Below are 22,771 nucleotides of genomic sequence, written 5' to 3' on the forward strand. Positions count from 1 at the left end.
AACTTCTAACTCCCTTCCTAAGAGCTATGGAAAAGTCGATATCATCAAGGATTTGATCGATAGAGGCTGGAGGTATTGTTTGCATGTGATCTCAACTTTGAATGGGAGAGGAGTTTGGAGCTTGCTGGTCTTCTAAGCTTGGCTGTTTTCGTTTATATACATAGGGAGATCCCTTGTATCTTCCTTGCAGCTGCTGGCAGGCTTTTTGCTCATCTTGCTCATCAAATTTGGCCTGATCATTACCATAGTTAAGGCTGTTTGAGTGCTGGGGAGATGGACTGGCTGTAAGGTCAGGATTAGAGGCATGACTAGGCTGATTGGAGACCGAATGAGGATCAACATTAAGCTGAAGAGTGGATTGGGAAGATGGTAGAGGAAAGAAGATGTCACTCGGGTCACCATAGGAAGTCTCCCCCTGGTGACCAGCTTGGGTAGAACCAAAGAATGGAGTAGTCTTGACAAATGTGACATCCTTAGAGACATAGAGCTTGCGAGTGGGTGGATGATAGCATTTATATCCTTTTTGTCTAGGGGAATACCCAAGAAAGACACACTTCACAGCTCTTGGATCAAGCTTATCTCGAGAGGATTTGGAAATATGAACGAAGGAAACACACCCAAATACTCTAAGAGGAAGAGTGGTGTGGAAATTAGAATCAGGAAAGTGAGTAGTGAGGCAAGAAAGAGGACTTTGTTGGTTTAGAACTTTGGTAGGCATGCGGTTGATAAGAAATGTGGCCGTAAGGACGGCCTCCCCCCAAAAGAAGGAACGGTATGATGGTGAAGCAATGCTCGAGCTACATTAAAGAGATGTTTCATCTTCCTTTTAGTTACTCCATTTTATTGTGGAGTATCCACACAGGAAGATTCATGGACAATCATTTCTTGTAGAAAAAAGTGGTTCATATAAGAGTTAAAATAATCTCGAACATTGTCGATTCGAAATTTCTTTATTGGAGTTCCAAATTGAGTCGTTATCATTTTACAAAAGCTTGGTAAGACTGTTTGGATGGCTGCTTTGTCTTTTAACAAAAAAAACCCATGTCATCCGAGTGCAATCATCAATAAATGAGATAAACCAACGTGCCCCAGAATAGGTGGGAATTTTGCAAGGACCCCATACGTCAGAATGAATTAATGCAAATGGAATAGAATGCAGTTTATTGCTAATTGGGTAAAACACACGATGTTGTTTGGATATAACACATACATCACAATGAAGAAATGAAGAGTACTAGGATCTAAAGAAAAAATAAAGTAGGAAACATAGATTTCAATAAAGAAAATGGTGGGTGACCCAACCGGTAGTGATGCAGCCAGATTTGGTGATAGTTGGCTGTAATTTGAGATGAGCAAGCCACTGGTTGCTAATTCTTTGCTGCTTTCCTTGTCAAGCAATACAACCCATTTGTTTCCCTAGCAGCCCCAATCCTCCTCCCGGTTTTCATTGCCTGAAACTCACACACATTAGTAGAAAAAACAGCATAGCAGTGTAGGTTTCTTGTGAGTTGAGAGATAGAGAGGAGGTTGGCTGATAATTGGGGCACATGGAGAACATGGTTAAGGGTTATGTTTGGGCTTAGATAAACACTGCCATGTCCGATTATAGGGACTGTTTTTCCATTAGCAATGCAGATTTGTTTCGTCGTCTTAAGGGGTTGATAAGTAGTAAACACATGGGAGTTAGGTGTCATATGGTCTGTAGCTCCGGAATCCAAGATCCAAGTATCATTCCTATCGGTGTTTGATGCTGGAAAAATTACAGAATAAGCAAACTTACCTGAGGGCTTACTGGAAGAGTCTTGATGAGCCAAGGAGCAGCTGCCATCATCTTGTATGGTCTTCAAAAAAGATTTCAATTTATTGATTTCCTCACTGTTGAGAAGAGTGAGATCTGAACTAACATTTTCCTCCAGCTTTTCCATAGTTCCATCCCCTTCTTGTCCCTTGTGTGATAGATAGGATTGAGTGCTAGGCCGAGTAGCTGTGCTTGGGAAACCTCCCATTTTGTTTAGGACTGCTTCCTTTTTGTGGAGCTTGAAGCAATTATCTCAGGTATGTCGAGGTTTCTTGCAATATGTACACCAAAGTCCCTCTCTGTTGTTAGGCTGCCCTTGTGCCCCTGATTTTCCACCTCTTTGTCTTGATCCTTCTCCTTTGTTTGACACTAAAGCTGATCCATCAGTGAATGCCCCCTGCAGCATCACTGCCCGCCTGTTTTCCTCACTTCTTACCATTGCAAATACCTCATTGAGTGAGGGCAATTTCTCTCGGCCAAGAATCTGCACCCTTGATTAAAAATCGAGTTAAGGCCAGCCAAAAATTCAATGATTCTATCCCTTTTCATGATCTTATTAAGGGTTGCAGCATCAGCACTGCACACCATCTTAATTTTTTGGTATTGATCCAATTCTAACCACAGGCCATTCATGCTATTGTAGTACTCCGTAACAGTCATTCCCCCTTGTTTAGTACTGCTTATCTTGGTTTTAACTTGATATATAATCGATGCATCTTGCACTTAAGAGTAGGTTTGCTTAGCTACTTCCCAGACTTCCCTAGCAGTACTTAGAAACATATAATTCCTACTTATATCAGGTTGCATGACATTCCATAGCCACGACATAATAAGAGAATCCTCTATATCCCATACTTGGAAATTGGGATCCGTTGCTGTCGGAGGAAGAGACGTAAGATGTTTGAGTTTTCCTCTACCTTTGAGAAAAGTTTGAACCAGCTGCGCCCATTGGAGGTAGTTTTTACCATCCAATCGATAGGGTAGTAGCATTCCAGGAAGCTCACTTACTCCTGCCCCAAAACTGATACCAACACTCGAACTAACACTTGTTACATAATTTTCAGTGGCTGCTTCTCCACTGTTCATGCTGGAATCTGAGTTTTCTGCCATTCCTTTGCTAGAGACAACTTGCAGCGATCAAGGCTGAAGATAGGGGCGGCAATTAAGGCCGAGTGGATGAACAAGGAAGCAGCAATCAAGGCTGAAGGTAGGGTTGGCTGGAGGCAGCAGTTGCTGCTTCAGATCTGGTGGTAGCGGAAGAGAACGGCGCGATTGTGGTGGAAACAGAGAGAGGAGAAGAAGGCGGCAGGAGACACGATGGCATTGGGTGGCGCGCGGTGGTCAGAATGAGCAATTGAGGAATTGATTTTGGAATTGGATGGAGAAGGCGCACGCAGCCAAGGACACAACAAGCCAAGGCGCACGTAGCAGCAGCCAAGGAAGGACAGCAGCGCAGCGGCCGATCTGCTCACAAGAGGAGGTGCAGTAGATGCGGCTATGGCTGGGCGGCTGAAGGCCAAACAGCGATGAAGGCCAAATAGGGTATAAACAAAACCCTAGACAACTGGCTCTAATACCATATGAAAGAACAAGAATTAATCTTTCATATTAGAAAACTAATGAATACAATCTTACTTATAACACACACTCCTAATCCTTGAAGAATTATAAGACTATTCAACCTCCTAACAATTCTCTTAATATATAGGAGTTGATTACTCTCCTATAAATTAGGACCCTTACTAGATTACAACACAAGTCAAAATAAATCCAACTGCCAACATATAATGATTGGATCATTTCCTACAAGTACCACGACATCAACAGATTAGCAAAGCTGTAAAATGATTTCCTGTACAAATGTAAATAGAGTTATCTGCAACAGATTGTTTGAACCCAAGTTGTAGCAATGAGTTGGAGAATTTCTGGAATCAATTTTTAGATCCATGTTTCAAGCAATAGAGGGACATTTTCAGTTGGCGAGGATGATCATCACCTGGTTCACCCAAGCCCTGCAGTATCTTCATATACATTTCTTCATAAAGGTCTTCGTGGAGGAAGGCATTATTCACATCCAACTGATGCAATTCCCAGTGGTGTATAGTAGCAACAACCAGTAAACAGTGCAACATGGTTATCTTTGCCACTAGGACAAAGGTATCATGATAATCTAACCCTTCAATCTATGTAAAACCTTTAGCAACTAGCTGTGCCTTAAAGCGCTCCATAGTACCATCAGACTTATATTTAATCTTGTAGACCAACTTGGAATCAATTGCATGCTTACCCAATGGTAAAGGCATTAAAATCCAGGTTTGGTTTCCTCTAATGCAAGAATTTCCTGGTTCATTGCACGTCTCCGTCCGGGATCCTTGACACTTGGTGAAAAAATTTGGGCTTTTTTAATGAATAAATAGAGGCCAAGAAATCTTTTTGGGTGTTACTGTGTAGGAAAATTTTTTATTCTTTCTCATTCACAGAATAACTTTACAATGGGATTTTAAGGTTAATCCCAGAACCTCCATAAGGAAATTAACTACAAAGTCAACAAATTTCTAAGGAAATTATACAAAAAGAAACTGACAAAAAAGGAAACATTATCTCTACAATTAATATCTCTGCAATAGGAAACTGGAATCTAGAGGCTGCAGAAATTCCTTTATTCAAACAACCTAATTGAGTAAGTCTGCCAGTTATTGGAATGAGCTGTCAGATTATTTGAGTAGGCCATTCTTTATTTATGAAACTTACTCAAGTAAGCTGTCAAATCTTCAGTTTTTCACTTCAACATGCTGAGACACGAATAAACTAAGTTATGAGATAGGTGGTGAACCTTACTAGAGTTCACTGATGGAGGTAAGTTTTGAGATGGCACTAATGAAGGTAATAGTTTATGGTCAAAACCAGATAGTTTAGTGGACTGCCTTGGCCTCTGGGGTCGCTACAAAGGGGATGAAGCAATCTCTATGGATGGAACCAGAATTGTGTCAATTGGGTCTTGTGGTGCAAGAAGTAAAGGCTGATGTGGCCTAGATGTGTTGACATTAAGTCCAATATTTATGTTGTGTGGAGATCCAAACCCATTTGGTGAGTTTCAGGTGGAGTACCCATGTTTCTCTCTAGTTCAGCTTGTCATGAATGATAGTGGTAGTGAGTTTGGGTACGAATGGGAATGGTGTTAACTGATTGGTCTACGAAGGATGGTATGATGCTAAGTGATGATTAGGTTAAGCTATTTTGTGGTCTTTGAAGATGATGTTGAAGATGTAGGTGGACTATTTGGTGTAAAACAAAAACTCTCATAAAATACCGCATCTCTCAACCCAAATAATTTTAGCCTCTCCAAGTCATAAACCTTGTATCCCTTCTGTCTGTGAGGGTAGCCAAGAAAAATGCATCGATGAGCCCTAGAAGAGAATTTATCCCATGTTCTTTCATGGCTACGAACATAGCAAAGGCACCCAAAAGCCCTCAAGTGGTCATAACTAGGCTCTGTGTACAGCACTTTGTATGGGCTCTTGTTTCCAAGAATTAAGGTTGGCATCAAATTAATAAGGTGAACTGCAGTCATTACACACTCCTCCCAACATTTCAAAGGTAAATGGGCCTGAAAGCATAAGGATCACACTACGTTGAGGACGTGTCATTGTTTGCATTTTACTCGCCCATTCTATTTTTTCTATTTTGGAGTATCAACATAGGAGGTTTGATGGGTAATTCCATGGCTAGAAAAGAACTCTCTCATGGGTTTGGAGAAAATTTCACTTCTACTGTCACTCCTTACTATACGTATTGAAGAATCAAATTGGTTTTGGTAAGGTGTCAAAAACTGGTTGAGTGATCATATTTTTGTGATTTATTTCTCATGAGGAAAACCCAAGTGCATCTAGAAAAATCATCCACTATGGTCAGGAAGAACCGAGCACCACTAAGAGAAGGACTAGAATATGGATCCCAGATATCAACATGAATTAGTGCAAAACATTTAGTACTTTGTTTATTGCTTAAAGGAAAAGGTAATTAGGTTTGTTTGGCTTTATGAGAAGCATCACAAATGTTGTGAAAATCACTAGGAAAATAAATATTAGAAATCATTTTCAGTCTACTGAACAAAAGGTGGCCTAAGCACATGTGCCACAAAACTGCATCTGGTTCAAGGATACTTATACTAGCTATTTTTTGCTTCCTTCCAGTTGGTACACTCCATCTGAAGGCTCACCCACTCTAATCAAGTGTCCCCAAATATCCACATGAATCTGTTCAAAACATTTAGCACTTTGTTTATTGCTAAACGGCAAAGGTAAATGAGTTTGTTTAGCTTTATGACAAGCATCACAAATGTTGTGAAAATCACTAGGAAAAGAAATATTAGAATTCATTTTCAGTCTGCCAAACGAAAGGTGGCCTAAGCACATGTGCCAAAAAGCTACATCTGATTCAAGGACACTTAGAATTGCTATTTTTTTGCTTCCTTACAGTTGGTACACCCCATCTCGAACCCTACCCGCTTCAATTAGCGTCCTCTTATGTAGGTCTTGAAAAATTCAGAAATCAAGGAAGAAGGTTACTGAGCAATTCAAGTTTTTTGTTTCTTTGGCAATTGAAAGGAGATTACATTTAAAGCCAGACACACAAATGACGTCTCTCAATTCAATGTTTGGTGCAATTTTAGCATTACCAATGTGAGACACAAAAAGAGTGGAGCTATAGGGTGTTTTTACATGTGGATATGAGAAAATATGTTTAACATCATGAAGTAGCTCTTTATTTCTGACCATATGATAGGACACACCATTGTCTACTATCCAAGAATCACCCAATAAGCTTGGAGTATTGGGTTTAGGGTTTATGTTTAACATCATTGGGTTTTGGAGTATTGGTTACGGACCTGAGAAACGCCATAAGCTTGGAGTACTGATTTGCATTTGTTGGAATTAGGATTGACACAATGTATGGCACCACACACCCGGGGGGGGGGGGGGGGGGGGGAATTGGGTGATTGAGAAATTGGAAAACTTTTCAGGAGGTTTTCAAAAATGATTCACCAAAAGTGAAATGAAAACATAAACAATGAAAATAAATGCAAGAGGGACACAAAGATTTATAGTGGTTCGACTCAACCAAATCTAATCCACTCTCTTAGCTTCCCACTAAAGATTTCCAAATTCACTAATCCTCCTACCAAAACTGGTAGGCCATCTAGCATTAACCGCTAGGTATTACAACCTCCTACCAAAACTTGGTAGGCCTACTAGGAAAATACAATGAGATTACAACACGAGAGGATCTGAGAGTGAACACTCTTAGTTACAAGATCTCTCAAAGAAACACAATGCTTGAACAAAAATAGATATAAATGAAGATCAAATCCTTTGAGAGAAAATATTGAAAGCACAAATACAATTGAGAAGTATGAAAAATAATTTGTAAGTTCACTTCACTTCATTCCCATCCATTAGTCTCCTCAAGCTCTTCCTAGAATGGTATTTATAGGCATCCTAAGAATTTCAAAAGAAACTAGCCGTTAGAGAGACCTGTGATAAGAACGGTTGACAAGTTCTAATAAACGATCAACCGGTTAGATCAAAACCAAACAACGGTCGACAAGAAGAATAAAATGATTGACAAGTACTGATACAAATATTCTGTCAGTCGACAGTTTATGAAGAACAGTCAACAGTTTGACAAAACAACCCAAATGATTGACAGTTCATGAAAAATAGTTGACATCTTAGTTTGACATTAAAAACATAGCTCTGAATTTTCAAGCTCTTCAAAACCATTTTTGATAAAACATTTTACTTTGATTTCCAAATGCCATCAAGATATTTGAGAACAAGATTTTTGTCATTGGATTGCATAATGAAATTGATCTTCATTTTGGTGCTAACAGAACATATAAAAGTAGTTTGGGGCACCAAGATTATAACCATTAATAAAATAATTTTATCATCAAAATACAATTGTTTTTCATCATCAAAACTATATCAAAAGAAAAACATCAGCATTCAGTCTAACGGGCTGTTGGATCTGTTGCTTCTGTGCACTATTGGACTCTCCGCTGCTGGGTTTGTGTTCATGCTATTGTTGATTATTTGTATTCGGAAACAATGATCAGCTGCTTCCATATTGCCATAACTTGATCGCTGGCTTGAGTTGTTTCTGCCATTGTTCCCACAGCTTAGTTGATTATTTCTCCCATTAGGTGGGTACCCTATGATCCCAAAACAATCTTCCTTGGTGTGCCCATTTTTGCTGCAGTGTTCACACTTTTTGCAGGTTCGATTGCCTGAAGCATGTTTTTTGTTTGCACGTCCTCTTTCATTGCTGGCATGGTCTGATCTTGCCACAAAGGCTGTTGCCTCCAAATAAGATGTTGGTTGTCCATTCCTTCCCATGGGAAGTTCTTGTTCTTCTTGTAAGGGCAAGGAGAATATTTTTCTTAGAGAAGGTCTTGGCACCATAGATAGCACGTGAGACCTCAATCAATCAAAGTTATTGCTCAATCCCAATAGGAACTGGGGGGCCTTTTCCCTTTCCTGGCACTACTGATGCTCCTTTGCCGCTTGACACTTGCAATTAGGCAATGGATTGCAGATTCGTAGTCCCTGCTGCAAAGTTTTGAACTTTGTGAAGTATTATGTTAGGGGTTGACCTGCCTCTTGAATGAGATTGGAAAATTCCCTTTTGATATCTTACAATTGAAGTGCATTCCTCTACCCATACCTCTTGCAGAGCTCAATCCAGATTTCCCTTCTTGTTTCAACATAGACCACACTCTCCTGTATGCCCTTAGCTGCGGAATTTCTGAACCAAGCTTTCACCATTTGCATCATTCTTCTTCTAATGGTTAAAGTCTGGTGAGGTTGAATCTGGCAATGGCAAACTGCTGTCAATGAGGCCACCCTTACTTTTCACTTGTAGGGTCATTTCTATGGAGCTTTTCCATCCTGCAAAGTTTTCTCAAGTGAATGGTATAGTGACAAACACCAACCCTCAGTGATCTGAAGGGTGGAGGGCATATTGCAACTCCTAGCCAGTGACCATGGTGATGTCTCCCCCTACTGCTGAACCTGCTGGAGTTGATCCCGTGTTTTCTATTGATGAAGGGATAAACAATTGACAAGAGACCAGTGGTAGGATTTAATTTGCTGGTGCTCTGATACCATATGACAAAATTGATGTTGGGAAATCATCCAACTTCTATTGGTCTGTGAGTGTCCTCTATATATACGAAGGACAAAGGCAAAAATCAAGCCTAAAATCAAAAACTGAAGATCATGAAGATTGCAGACTTGGAACTAGTTTTCCTAGTGTAATGTAACTCCAAAAAATACAACATGATAAACATGGAAACAAATAAAGCTATACAAAGGAATATCATTGTTCAAGGGAATATAGTTGTACAAGGGTGTCTCAACAGCTTCCATTGTTGAGGTTGAAGACGACTTTGTTTGGCAAAGGAGGGGTCTAGGGTGTTGAGTTGCTCAAAAAGGCATTAAGGGAAGACGATGATGAAGAAAGTGTAGAGGGTTTATATTGGAGGGGCTAAATTGTCCAATCAGATAGAAAATTAATTCCACAAAAGTGGGATTATTAAGATTGGCGGGAGATGGGATAGATTTATTCCCCCCCCCAGTGGGGTTATTTAATACTCAACTTAGTTTATCCCACCTCTTTTTTGATACCAAACATGGTATTACCTTGTCAGGTGGTGATATCATTCCCAATCTGTATTCAAAACAGCCTATAAAAGCATTAAGGGGATTGCTCAACCCCAGGCAGAGTTGTATTGCTTTCTTAGGAAATGGGAACATTTTTGGTTGTTCCAACGGAAACAAAAACGAAATTTTGTCCCTCGGACAATATTGGTGATGGAGGATGTGGGAAACATACATGAATTTTAAGAAGTGTCCTAAAATTGTTTCCAAGGCCCAAGCATAGACAATGAGACATGCTTTTATGAAGGGAGGCCCTCTTAGAAGCTTTCCTTAATTTTGATATTGTTTCCTAAATTCTTTTTTTGGCAACTCTAATTATGTTACAAGTTTTATTTAGTCTTTACGTAATCTTATTATTAATAGTTTTAGATTTTATTTAGTTTCCTAGTAGGAAAAGGAAGTATTTTCTTTTGTTTAGTTTCCTAGTAGGAATAGATTTCCTAATCTTATTTAGAATAGGGTTACTAGAACTTTATAAATACTACTGTAATCTTTCTTTTTTATTAGTGAATGAATGAATTTCAGTTTCCTCCATTTGCTACTTTCTTTGAATTGTGTGATGCAATTCTAACCCTATGTGTGATGCCTTTGGAACTCTAGGTGTGATGCCTAGAAAATCTCCTCTCTCTAATCTTTCAATTTTGAATTCTGATTTTCGTAACCCTACTTCCAGCTCTGTTTGCAACCCCCAAATCTCATCTTTCAAGCCATATTTTGCCTCTAAATTGCTTACCAACCTGTTACATGCCTAAACCCTAGCTTCATCAACAATTTTCCCTAGCCTTCTAACCCTCATAAGCCTCTGATCAGTCGGTATTAGTAGGGTTCCAGATCTGTCCTACATCAATTGGTGATTAATCAACATGAAATCCTATATGCACATTGCCAATCAGCATGATGTCCTTTTTATATGTTGTATAAAGATTGAACAACTATAAATTGTTTTTGCTAGATTTAGACAGGAGTGGTGATTAACCTCAAGGATTGGATCAACTGGCAGCTGCCAGCCTTCCAAACTTGAGACTTATGGTTTCAAATTTGCATCCTTGGAGTTTGCACCTGAAGAAATATATGCATTCTCTGATGCATTTATGGATGCCTGGTTTGTCCTCTCAGCTATGATTGTAAAACCTCATAGCCTCACCTAAAATTTATGTTTGATATTGACTTTTGGACAGTGCCAAATAATGCACCAAGGAACTCTCTACATACTGCAATTATGGGAATGGCACAAATGATAAGTTCTCCTGTTGACACCCTAGCATTCTTCCCTGGCTGCAAATCATGCATTGACATGTTTCTTGCCTATCATTGGTCCAAAATACAATTATGACTAAGACCATGCAATAGTTGATTTGGATAAAGCTCTTATACTATTTATGCAATAGAGATCTTACACAAAAATATTTAAAAAAAGGTACCCCTAGTCAACTAGGCTCCCTACTTCGTGAGGGCCGAGGGAGGGTCATTTTGATACAAATTACCTTTACTTTGCAATGAGGTTGTTTTCACAATTCACACAAATACTAGTTGAAGTTAAATTTTTGACTTACAGATTCAAGAAATATACTAGGGATTTCTCAAGAACAATACCAACACAATAGCAAGAATCACGAGCTGTCTCTATCCATGGTTTTATCCTCTGTAAGACCACTAAAACCTATTCATGTTTAAATCCTATTCTATATCCTCTTGTACTACTTATAACAATAAGAGGTCTTACACAAATATACTTAAAAAATGGGTGTCCCTAGTGCACTAGACTCCCTAATTTGCAAGGGTCGAGAGAGGGCTATTTTTATATAGCCTTACCCTTACTTTGCAAAGATTTTGTTTTAACAATTCCAAATAATAATAATAATAATAATAAATAAAATACTAGTTGAAGTAAAATTTTATATTCACATATTCAAGTAATATACTAATTATTTCTTTATAACATTATCAACGTAATAACACCAAGAATCACGGAACTTAATCCTGCTAGGTGCAGCCAGCTACATGAATTCTAGGTCTCTAACCATCTTGATCCATAGCTGTGTTTTTTGTAAGACTACCAGATACTATTTCATGTTTAAGGGTTTCCCACAAAGTTTCCTTTGGGTCTGCCTCTCTCTCTTGCTACAAACATTCTCCATTTCATCTCCCTTTGCCTCACAGGCTCTAGAACACTACTAATGTGTGAATAATTTATGAGAGTGACAGGATAAGAATAACCAGTCTGTTTATGGTCCTTACCTCCATGTTCAATAGCTAATAAGTGATGCATTCAGGTATAGGCACTTTTTTACTGAACCACATAGCTAACATACTTGTGTTGGATAAATGCATTTTCTTTAGTTTTTCTGTTTTCTGAGTTTTTGTTAGGAAAAGAGGAGGTGTTTTGAATTTTTTATCTCCCTATATATTCTATTTCTCTTATTCTAGCTTTAAGCTTATTGCCTCCTAATACTTTAGCTGCACTTTTTTTTTTTTTCTTTTTGTCCCGTTTACTGAATGCAGTTAGCATGGAGTTATATGCCTCTTCTTTTGCATATTTGCAGGAAAAGCTAGATAAAAACCGTGGGAGGGATTCTGTGACCTCTGACAGAAAACTTAGGGCTAGCAGCCAGTCAGAACCGCTGTTTGCCGACCAGAAATTTGATCGTCCTGAAAAATTTAGACAACTGAAGCCATTGTCCTCTCGGAAGTTTACCTCATATGTACTTCCCACACCAGTTCAAACAAAGAACTCAATTTTTGCTGGACCAGATTCTCAAGTTTCTGGAACAAAACGGCCAACTCTGAGTGGGGATGCATTTAGTTACAGGCATTCATCTCCTTTAGAACTGAACAAGTATGAGAAAATGTTGAGAAATGAGAAATTATCAGGACCTATTATCCTTGGTCACCTGTCTGGGCTCAAAGAGAACAATAATAATATTTCATCAACTAGCTTACCTCCTCCACTGGCTGAGGAGCTCAAATCACGGCGGCATGATAAAAATGCTGCTTCTGATACTAAAAAAATCAAGAGACATGCTTTTTCTGGCCCATTGACAGGTAAATCATGGTCAAACAAACCAGGCTTGTCTGCCGGCAGTCCTATTGTCTCAACAGGACCACACCTTTTTTCTGGACCCCTATTGCATACACCAATGCGTCAATCATCACCTCCGAAGCTATCCCCAAGTTCTTCCCCCACTTTTGTATCATCACCTAAAATAAGTGAGCTTCACGAGCTTCCTAGACCACCAGCCAATTTAGCATCTAAGCCTTCTGCAAAACTTCCACCTCAGATTGGTTATTCAGCCCCCTTGGTTTCCAAAAGCCAAGACAATTATGCTGCAAATAAAATGACATCCAATGCAGCATCTCCGCTGCCAATGCCACCCTCTATATCATCCAGGGAGCAAAAAGAGACCAAGTCACCTGTGTCTGAGCCATTCAGAATTCCACAAACCTTGAAGATGACTGAAGGCATTGCTTCACCACCTCTAACACCAATCTCTTTACCAAACTTACAGTCTCCGTCAACTGCATAGAAAGTAGAGGTAATTGAGAATGCCTTTTCTCATTGTAGTTTATTTGTTCTTTCTAGAGTTTGAACAATTTTCGTGAAATCATGTGCTTCAGATGCTCTTGTAGTTTGTATTGGATTCTGCCATCTGTCAAATATTTAGAGGCTGAACCTTTTTAGTGCAATGCTTAAGTGATCTCAATTTGAGAAGTTGGTTGGGGAACCACATTGGTCACTTTATCATGCAGCACAAGTCATAAGTTCTCTTCTAGCCTGGGTTTTCATTTTCTGGATGTACTTTTGACTCCATACACTGCTTCAGGATTGCATGCTATGTGTCAGAACTGTGTTATTTCAGTGTCCCACTGAAGTTGAGTAATTTATCTTGAGGATTGAAAATTGTCCATGTATGCCTGACAAAAAAATTTAAAAAAGAAAGGAAAGAAAGAGAATTGTCCTAGTGGACATCCTTGATTGATGAAGCTATAATGCAATAGAACAATGACCTATTAGCATTTGCAATTCTAACTAAATGGAGTTTATGGTACACGTGCATGGATTCTTAAATACAAGACTTGCACCTAGAACTGATTCAAAAGTTGTTACTTCCAAGTGCATGTGCATCAATCTGTTTATTTGTTTTCATTAGGGTCTTTAAAGCAGAAAACACTAGCAAAATACAGAATGGAAGATAAGTAGTACTTTAATTATGGAATAAGCATGTTATGAATCTAATTTGTATGCATTACTTTGTTTGAGACCTGGCATGTGTTTTAGAATATAATATATCCTACTTTGTTAGCAAATCCAACCAGTTGAATTCTCATCGTTTAAGGTCATAAGAATTATCAATAGATAATAAAGATGATGTAATAATTGATAATTTCTGTGAACTTCTGCTGCTCTAGGTACTTTTGCGTCAGAGCTGGTGTCCAGTAATATTTGTTATTTCGATGTCAGTGAAATGTGTGAAGATTATTATCTCGCATCCATTTGAGTGCTCAAACGGTTTCTTCAGCTGATTTACTCTTATTTTTGTGCTTTTAGTTCTTAATGCTAGTTCTTATTTCCCCAATGGAACTGCAGGAACAGGTTCTTGTGCAAATGGTAACGGCCTATATACACAACACATATATAAATGTTATGTGACGGGCAAATATGTCTCTCATGATCATGCACAAGTGCAAATCTGTAAATATATTGTTTGTCTACCGTTTAGTTCTTTGTTGATTCAGTTAATTTTTCATGGTGGGTGAATGCCATGTAAAAAGTGGTGAATACTACCATATATACACCATGGGTTCCATGGATAATGAATTTTGTATCTGCTGGATGCTGACAAATCAATAGGTTTCATTATCCGTTTATGGCTTTGTTCTTACAGCTGGCAATGCTAAGCGTGTCGTGTAACCTATATGCTGGCATAAAATTTATTCTCTCAATCATAATGTTTGCTACAACATTACTTGGGGTTGGGGTTAGGGTCTTTCAGCACATAAGATTTCTCGCTTTATGAGGGTCGTTTTTCGGTTGCTGGCATTTTCCGATAAATATATAACATTAGCTGTGTTTTCATCTTCAATTATCCTTTTGCTGGCTTGATCGTTAAAGGGGAATTAAACTGAGGGCACCATTCTAGCTACGTACCTTTATTTGATCAGCAATGGCCTAGTTGACTCGACCAATTTGCAGCAGCTTTCTTCAGGTTCTTAACCAGGATTTGATATTCAATGAAGATGATCTATTTTGTAGGTTAATTATCAATTCTTTATTTGGTATCTAATTCCATGTGGTAATGAGCCAACATTGATGGACCCAAAATTCATAAATTCCACTCCCAAATCATACAATAAATAAATAAAGGCAACCATACCATATTACAGCCAAAAGCAAAACGTGGAGTTGAGAACCTACTAACTTATGGTTGCATATTTCTTTTAGCAAATCTACAACCAACCCTCCATTAATATTTGTTTAGTGCGTATGTATATGTAGCGTAGCCTCAAAAGTTGCAACCCCCAACATCGTATCTCACGAATCCCATGAGTTCTGGTCACTCTCTAGTCTGTTTTTTTTTTTTAAAAGAAAAAGAACAAGAACAAGAACGTACAATATCTGTTACCCAGATAGGCAATTCTCTGGGTATTCATCCCGTTAGTCAAATACCATTCAAACGCCTGGATTTAAATTACGTGAGCCAAACCAGCAACAACTATAATATGCGCCCATCATGAAAGTGACCGCAGAGAGGGTACACCACTTAATGAGCCGAATTCATGTTACAATTGAAGGTTCTGTCCAGATTTTTGTTGACAACGTTTTTACAATCAACTTGGCCAAGAACCCACACATAGATGAAAGAAGCAAACACATCAACACGCTCTTTCTTGTATTGAGGGATTAAGTTGACAAAAAGGAGATTGAGTTGCCATATTGCAAGTTTGAAGACTAGCGAAGTCAGGATATTTAAGTAGCGGGAGCAAATAAAGATGATGTAGAACTTTTAAATAAATAGCAAATGGTATGTAAAATACTTGGATCGCAGCGGAATAATCGAAACTGATTTGCCTAATAATCTCCGTGAAAGAAAACTATAAAAGCTTTCTTATACGTCTACCCCTTGTTCGTCCAAGGCTCAAATGATGATGCCGAAGACAGTATATGAGCGATTAGAAACTGATTCTGATTGTCGTTATTTTTTTATTAGACTCCGTGTCTATTTATAAGTATCACAAAGATACAGATAGATATATCTTTATAGGAATTTGAATCTAATTCAAATTCCAATTACTTATCTCATTATATTGTTAAAATTTAAATGTTAATGAATTTGAAACAAATTCAAATTCATAACATTTATCTTTATTACTAGGGAACTTATCCTAATGTAACTGTAATTCTAACAATCTCCCACTCGGGTACATGGGATAATGCTCAACTCATCTCCTAATACAGGATATCAAGGGGTGCGACCTTGATGACAATTATAAGAGTACTATATCAAACAATCATCAATGCCAACATAGTACTGTTGCAAAAAAGAAATAAATGAGGCAATGTCATCTATGACTTAGATAATAAATAACATATCTATCAAATGCTTCCAATCTCTCAAGAGTAACTCTGAACAACATTTGATTATCAATCGAAGTTCTTGCACTCATGATCATCACACAGATGATCGTTCGGACTATGAGTTGCAAAACTTACATGATGTGGTATAAATTATCTTTCCTAAAATTCGAAACAATCCATCTTTTGGTTCAACCACTTGCCCAGACATGGCCGCCTAGTTGTTTTCTTGCTGGCCAATTGGGTGACATGCTAAAGCAGTGTAATTGAACCTTAACTTCATGAAACAATTTTAGGTCATAAGGCATATGTGAATAGGGTCCCACACAGTGACAGAGAGAACAATCTTGTCACTTCCCTATAGCGGTTGTACAAGCACATAAGATTTCTTGCTTTATGATTTTTGGAGAAAAAGAATTTGTGTATTCATGACATCCATCGATTGTTATTTGTGGTATGCAGTGGAAAAGGGTTTTGTTTTAAAACCAAAGATGGAATGGGATGATCGTGATAAAATGATTTTTTCTTTAAATATTAGAGCTATGCATATTTTACAGCATGCCCTGAGTGATGATATTTATGTTAAAGTTTCTAAGTGCTCTAGTGCTAAAAAGATATTGAGTACTTTTGATTTATTATATCTCTCTAACAAATCTTATGAGCATGTTGATGAAAATTCACAGGTTGAAAATTCATTGAATCATCAACAAATAGAGGAGAAAGGAAGTTCCTGTGCCTCTAGTGAAGAAAGCTCAAACATGTGTTTCATGGTAAATGAAAAAGAGGAGGTAACCTCTACTTCTACTCTTGTTATTGATATTGATCATGAGTCTAGTTCTTCGTATGCTTATAATGATAACAGTGAGAATGATTTTTCAAATGAAGAGTTATTGAATGCTTTGAATGATTTATATGAAAATTTTGAAAAGATATGTTTGAAAAATAAAATTGTTCAAAAGAAATTAAACTTATTGTCAAAAGAATTGGAAGTTTTAAAATCTAAGAATGAATATTTGATTACTTCTAATAAAGAATTGTTAAAGGAAAATGTTTTGGAAGAATTTGAATTGAAATCCTCAAATAGTGCATTGAATGAGAAATTCAGTTTAAAAAAGGAGATTACAAATTCATGTGATCATGAACTGGGTGTTCAAAATTTTAATAGTCAAAGAGCAAAAGTCAAGAGCTCATATTTACACACCTATCATGAAATTAAATGCTTTTATTGTGGTAAATTAGGTCACATTGCATACAAATGTCCTTTAAAAAGGAAATCATATTATGGACCTAAAATGAAATGGATTCCTAGGGAAACCAAGCCTTTAAATGTTTCTCATGCAAATCCTCAAGAATCCAAGCATGTTTTGATACCTAAAAACTCTCATTTTAAGAGGAATGTGCATAAGGATAAGAAGCAAACAATTTTCATAAAGAGGAAACGTAAGTCCTTTGCTTCACATCCTAACTATTGGTATCATGTTTTTAACAAAGATTTTATAAGGAACTATCCCAAGGTTCTTAAACAAGTATGGGTTCCAAAGGGAACCTTCTATGCTAACAGTGGTGATCCCAAAGGTGGTTTGGGCACCAAAGGCTTGTGGATAGTTATTTTTCTAGAGTTGTTTGGCATCCAAATGAACTTTAAAGAGAAATTTTTATGGATAAGTCAAGCATGAAGGAAAAAGGGATGAAAAGATATTCAACCCCAAAAGATGTATTGTCATCAAAGAGTAAGATTTTATTAAACAAAATCTTGGTGGTATGTTTCTATCCCTAACCTCCCTATGCTTATTAGTTTTTGGTGATAATGATTTATGAGTTTTCCCTTTATGATATTGTTGAAAACTTGTATTTATTTCTAAAAATTAAGGGAGAAGTATAATGTGTTGATATATGCTTATGAGTAAAGGGAAAATAAAGTTTATTGATATATGCTAGAAATGCTTTCTTGATAAATGTTCCTAACTAGCACAAGTCAATTATGTAATAAGAGATATAAGTATGCTTTAATGCTAATTCATGTGAAGTATCTTGTCACAAAGCAAATGAAATGAAGATCATAGAAAATAGGATAGAAATTGTGCATAGACTTATTCTCATCTAGTATAAGAGAAATGCCTAGTATCATTCATCTCCCATCTATTTATCTATGGTATAATGAACTAAGTCATGCAAATATGAATATGCTTCTATAATCTATCCAAATATGATCTTGTTGAGAAATTGCCTAAACCTTAAATATGAAAAATATTTGAGGCATCCATGAAAGGCTAACAAATAAGTATATCATTTAAGCCTTCAAAACTTGGCTATGTCATAAAAGACTAGGTCATGTGAGCATGAATGTTGTTGACTATCTATCCAACGTGATTTTGTTGAGAGATTGCCTAAAAACAAATATGAAAGAAACCACATTTGTGGTGTATGAATGAAAGGCAAATAAATAAGTTTATGCTTAAAAATGAGGGTTCAACCCTTAGGCCTCTAAGTTTACTTCATTTAGATCTTTTTGGACCTATGAGTATCAATAGCCTTGATGGAAAACATTTTACTCTTGTCGGTTTAGATGACTACTCTTGATTCAATAGGTAATGTTTCTTGCTTAAAATAAGTCAAATGTTTAGTCAAATTTGAAATCTTCTAATAAATGAATATATATATATATATTTCAAAAATTTCAAGTGATCATGGGGAGAATTTTGAAATAAACAATTCAAGCACTATTGTGAGGAAAATGGTAATGATCATAATTTTCTAAGTGCTAGAACAAAATGAGGTAGTTGAAAAGAAAAATAGATCTTTACAATAAATGGCTAAAGTTGTGCTATGTGACAAAATTCCTTTTTAGTCTAAGCCATTAACACCTCATGATATATGTTGAATATGATTTCTATAAAGCCTATCTTAAAGAAAACCCTTATGAGTTATAAACCAAATATTCCATATTTTCATATTTTTGGTAGTACATGTTTTATCCTTAACAGTGGTAAAAACTCTTTAGGAAAGATTTGATGTTTAGAGTGATGAAAGAATTTTCTTAAGATATTCTACTCAAAGTAAAGCATATAGAGTATTTAATAATAAGACTCTAATAATAGAAGAATCTATTCTAGTTATAGTTAATTATGTGACGGTTGAAGTTCCAAAACCCAAGGAAGGTGGTGATAAAGAATTAGGATAAAAATTTGAAAAATTTCTCATTAGATCAAAAGAATCAAATCTATCAAATGATATTATGTTTAAATGCTTAAGGAAGAAAATGTAACTCATTAAAAGAGAGAATCATCATTTTCAAGAGAGAAAATATGTAGCTTGTCCTTTCTCAAATTGAACCCAAAAATATTAAGAAAGCTCTAATGGATGAAAATTGGTTTATGGCTATGCAAGAAGGGCTAAATAAATTTGAAAGAAGTGGTGTATGTGATTGGTTCCAAGACCTAAAGATCACCCAACCATATGAACCAAATGATTGTTTAGAATCAAAATGGATAAAAGAGGAATAAAGCTAGATTAGTAGCTTAAAGGTATAGTCAAGAAAAAGGAAAAGATCATGATGAAACCTAGGCTCCTGTAGCAAGTCTAGAAACCATAAGAATGTTGTTGGCATTAGCATGCCACAAATCCTTTAAGCTCATCAAGAGAATGTCAAGAGTGTCTTTAAGTGGTTATAAATGAGGAAGTGTATGCGGAACAAACTCCCAATCTTAAGAATCCTCAATATGAGAATTATGTGCTCAAACTCTCCAAGGCACTATATTGTTGAAAACAAACCCCTAAGTCATGACATGAAAGTCCTAGCAAGTTTATTTTAGAAGAAGAATCTAAAAGAGGTCAAATAGATATAACATTACTCTAAGCCTCATAGCAAGGACATTTTATGAATCTACAAATAATCTATGAAGATAACATTTTATTCAAATCCTCAAATAAATCCCTATGGAATCAAATTGTTAATATAATGCCAAGGGAAATTTGAAATGAGCATAGTAGGAAAGTTAAAAACTCTTCTAAAGATTGCAATCTAGGCAAGAAGATAAAGGAATTTATATATTTCTTCAAAAATACATCTTCTTAAGAAGTCTAATTTTCTTCAAAAACAAATTAGTAGCCACTCAAAAGAGTAGTACATCAAGCCTAGACAATTATGAGAAATGCCAAATGGTGGAAAATGAGCTATATAGACTTATGATTGGACCATTGCTATATTTGATAGCTAGTAGGATATGAGCATCATGTTTAGTATTTGCCTATATGCTAGATTTTAATCCAATCCTAAGAAATCCCATCTTGGAGGCAAAATAGCTAAAAAGAACACTAGTGATCCACGACAAGTTATAAGAAATTTTATAGTGTCTTTGTTTAGAAGGAAGTGAATTTCCATTCCATTATCTTTCACTAAAAGTGATTATATAGTTGCTCGAATCCTATGGATGGAACAAAAAGACTATGGCATAAATCCCCACAATATTCCAAATCAAATGTGCCAATACAAATGCTATAGCCCTAGCAAAAATTCAAGGAATCTTGCTCAAAAAGAAAATATCAATTGGTATCATGTCCAAATCTATTCGAAATCAAACTCTAGATAAATCCCTATCAATCTTTGAGTTCAAGTGATTTTATCTGAAGAAGTTTTGATCCTTCATGTCTCTCAAATCTATCATTGGTTAAATATGAGTGATTACTTTGAAAGATATAGATTGGCTCTGATATGATCATGAGTTTGCAATATGGTATGAAATTTTTTTTTGGCATCTCATGAAAAAAAAAGTTTTTTTTGATATATATATGACATGTGCTCAAAAATTATATTTGATATTAATAATGTCATCTTAAGGAGGAGCTATCTCTAGTTTTTAAAATTATCTTTACTTGATTATGTTTATCTTCAATTCATTTCTATTGAAAAGATTTTGGTTTAAGGGGGAGATTATCTATTTTAAGATTTGTGAAATCGTTTGAAATGTTTTTATTTCAAAATGAAGTTTTTCAAACTATCGTTGGGGAGAGTTTAAAATGGGGAGAAAGATTATCTTTTGGTTTAAGGAAGAGTCTATTTTTTCAAAAGCCTTACCTTTTTGATTTATGACAAAAAGGGGGAAGAGATTTGTGAAATTGATTTTAAGTTTTGTCATCTTCAAAAGGGGGGAGATTGATGTTCTACCCTTGTGTTTAGTTTTGATGATGAAAAATAATACCTTGTTTTATCCCTAAGTCATGAGTCAAGTCTATGGTTTTCAACAAAAATCAATTTCAAGTACTTTGTTAAAATGAAAACCAAAAAGATTTATGATTTCCTATATTAGTTGGAGATTAGCAAAGTCAAGTATTTAGTCTTAAAAGAATCTCCTAAAATATTTTTCAAATTAGCTTTAAAGTCGTTGGTCAACATAGAGCTAAAATTGTTCTAAGGCAAAAGACCAACTTGAACATAAATGTGTTTGATGAAAATCTAATTTTAAGTATGAAAAATCATTTATGTTAATCTCATACTTCAGAATAAGCTTTCATATTTTGAAATGTGCATAAAAGGTTTTGGCTTAAAACTTAATCGTATGAAAAATCCTTTAGTTCATGCATCATATCTTGAAACTCGTTTTGATAACGTTTCAATATTTTTTTCTAAGTTTCGAAGACTAGCACCTTATAAGGAGACATATATGAAAATGTTTCCTTTTTAGAAAACTAACTCCTGGTAATTCAATAGCTAACATTCATTAGTGGTAAAATAATTTTTAACGAATTTTTCAAGAAATAGAAAGTGTATATTTTGGAGGTGGTAAAATCGCAAAATCCTAAGTTCCTACTAAAATCCAAATTCTACTTTTTTATTCTTATGGATTTTGATTTTTTTGATATTTTTATTGAATCCAAATGGGGGGTACTTTCTTATTTACATTTATGTATTAAAGTAAATGGAAGGTAAAATATAAATTAAACAAAATGAGGACATTTACTTAAATGTAAATATTTCATTCCTCATCTGTCGACTATGTGCTTCAATCTGTCGACTATGCATAAGAATAGTCGACTATGCTTGTTTAGTCTGTCGACTATATCTTGCATCTGTCGACTATTATTGCATCTGTCGACTATCATGTAAGGATAGTCGACTATGGCTTTTCATCTGTCGACTATTTTTGTTCATGAATTTCAAAATTTTTCTTGTATTTTTGATCTGTCGACTATGTAAAAGGATCTGTCGACTATGAGAAGTTTTGGTTGAGAAATAGTCGACTATGCCTAGTTTTATTTGAAGAAATAGTTGACTAACCCATTTGATTTGTCGACTATGTGTTTCACAGAAATTTACAACGGCTAGTTTTTCAATCTCCAGCGGCTAATTTCTCATTCTCCAACGGCTCAATAACGACTAGTTTTGTGCAAGACTCTTGGGATGCTTATATATACATATCAAGGAGATCAAGAGAAGGCTAATGGATGAGAATGAAATAATTTGAGCTTACTGTTACTCTCGTTTGTATTTATAGTGATTGGGCTTTAATTTTTTCTCTCTTCAAGGCTTTGATTTTAACTTGCATTAATTCATTCAAGCCTTGTTTTCTTTGTGAGAGAACTTGTAACTAAGAGTGCCAACTCTTAGCATCTCGTTTACATTTGTATCACTTTTATTTTCCTAGCTTTGTGCTAGAGGACTTGCTCGTTAAAGCAAGGGGCTGT

The 22,771-nt window shown here is 36.2% G+C and overlaps 1 protein-coding gene across 3 annotated transcripts in view; it reads left to right on the forward strand.

The window, feature by feature from the left end:
• The window catches only part of LOC127797160 (uncharacterized protein At2g33490), a 52,751-nt gene extending 30,215 nt beyond the window's left edge, over positions 1-22,536 (forward strand). The window contains exons 9-11 of one of the 3 annotated variants that reach the window (XR_008022137.1): positions 12,063-13,052; positions 16,774-16,878; positions 22,396-22,536. Coding sequence is in view for 2 of the 3 variants with exons in the window: in XM_052329770.1 (XP_052185730.1) it covers positions 12,063-13,043 (981 nt within the window). In the remaining variant the exon portion in view is untranslated. The other 2 variants (XM_052329770.1, XM_052329768.1) reach the window with 2 other exon arrangements.
• Positions 22,537-22,771: the final 235 nt, after the last annotated feature.

Source organism: Diospyros lotus, chromosome 3 (assembly GCF_014633365.1).
Source record: "Diospyros lotus cultivar Yz01 chromosome 3, ASM1463336v1, whole genome shotgun sequence".
Taxonomy (NCBI): Eukaryota; Viridiplantae; Streptophyta; class Magnoliopsida; order Ericales; family Ebenaceae; genus Diospyros; species Diospyros lotus.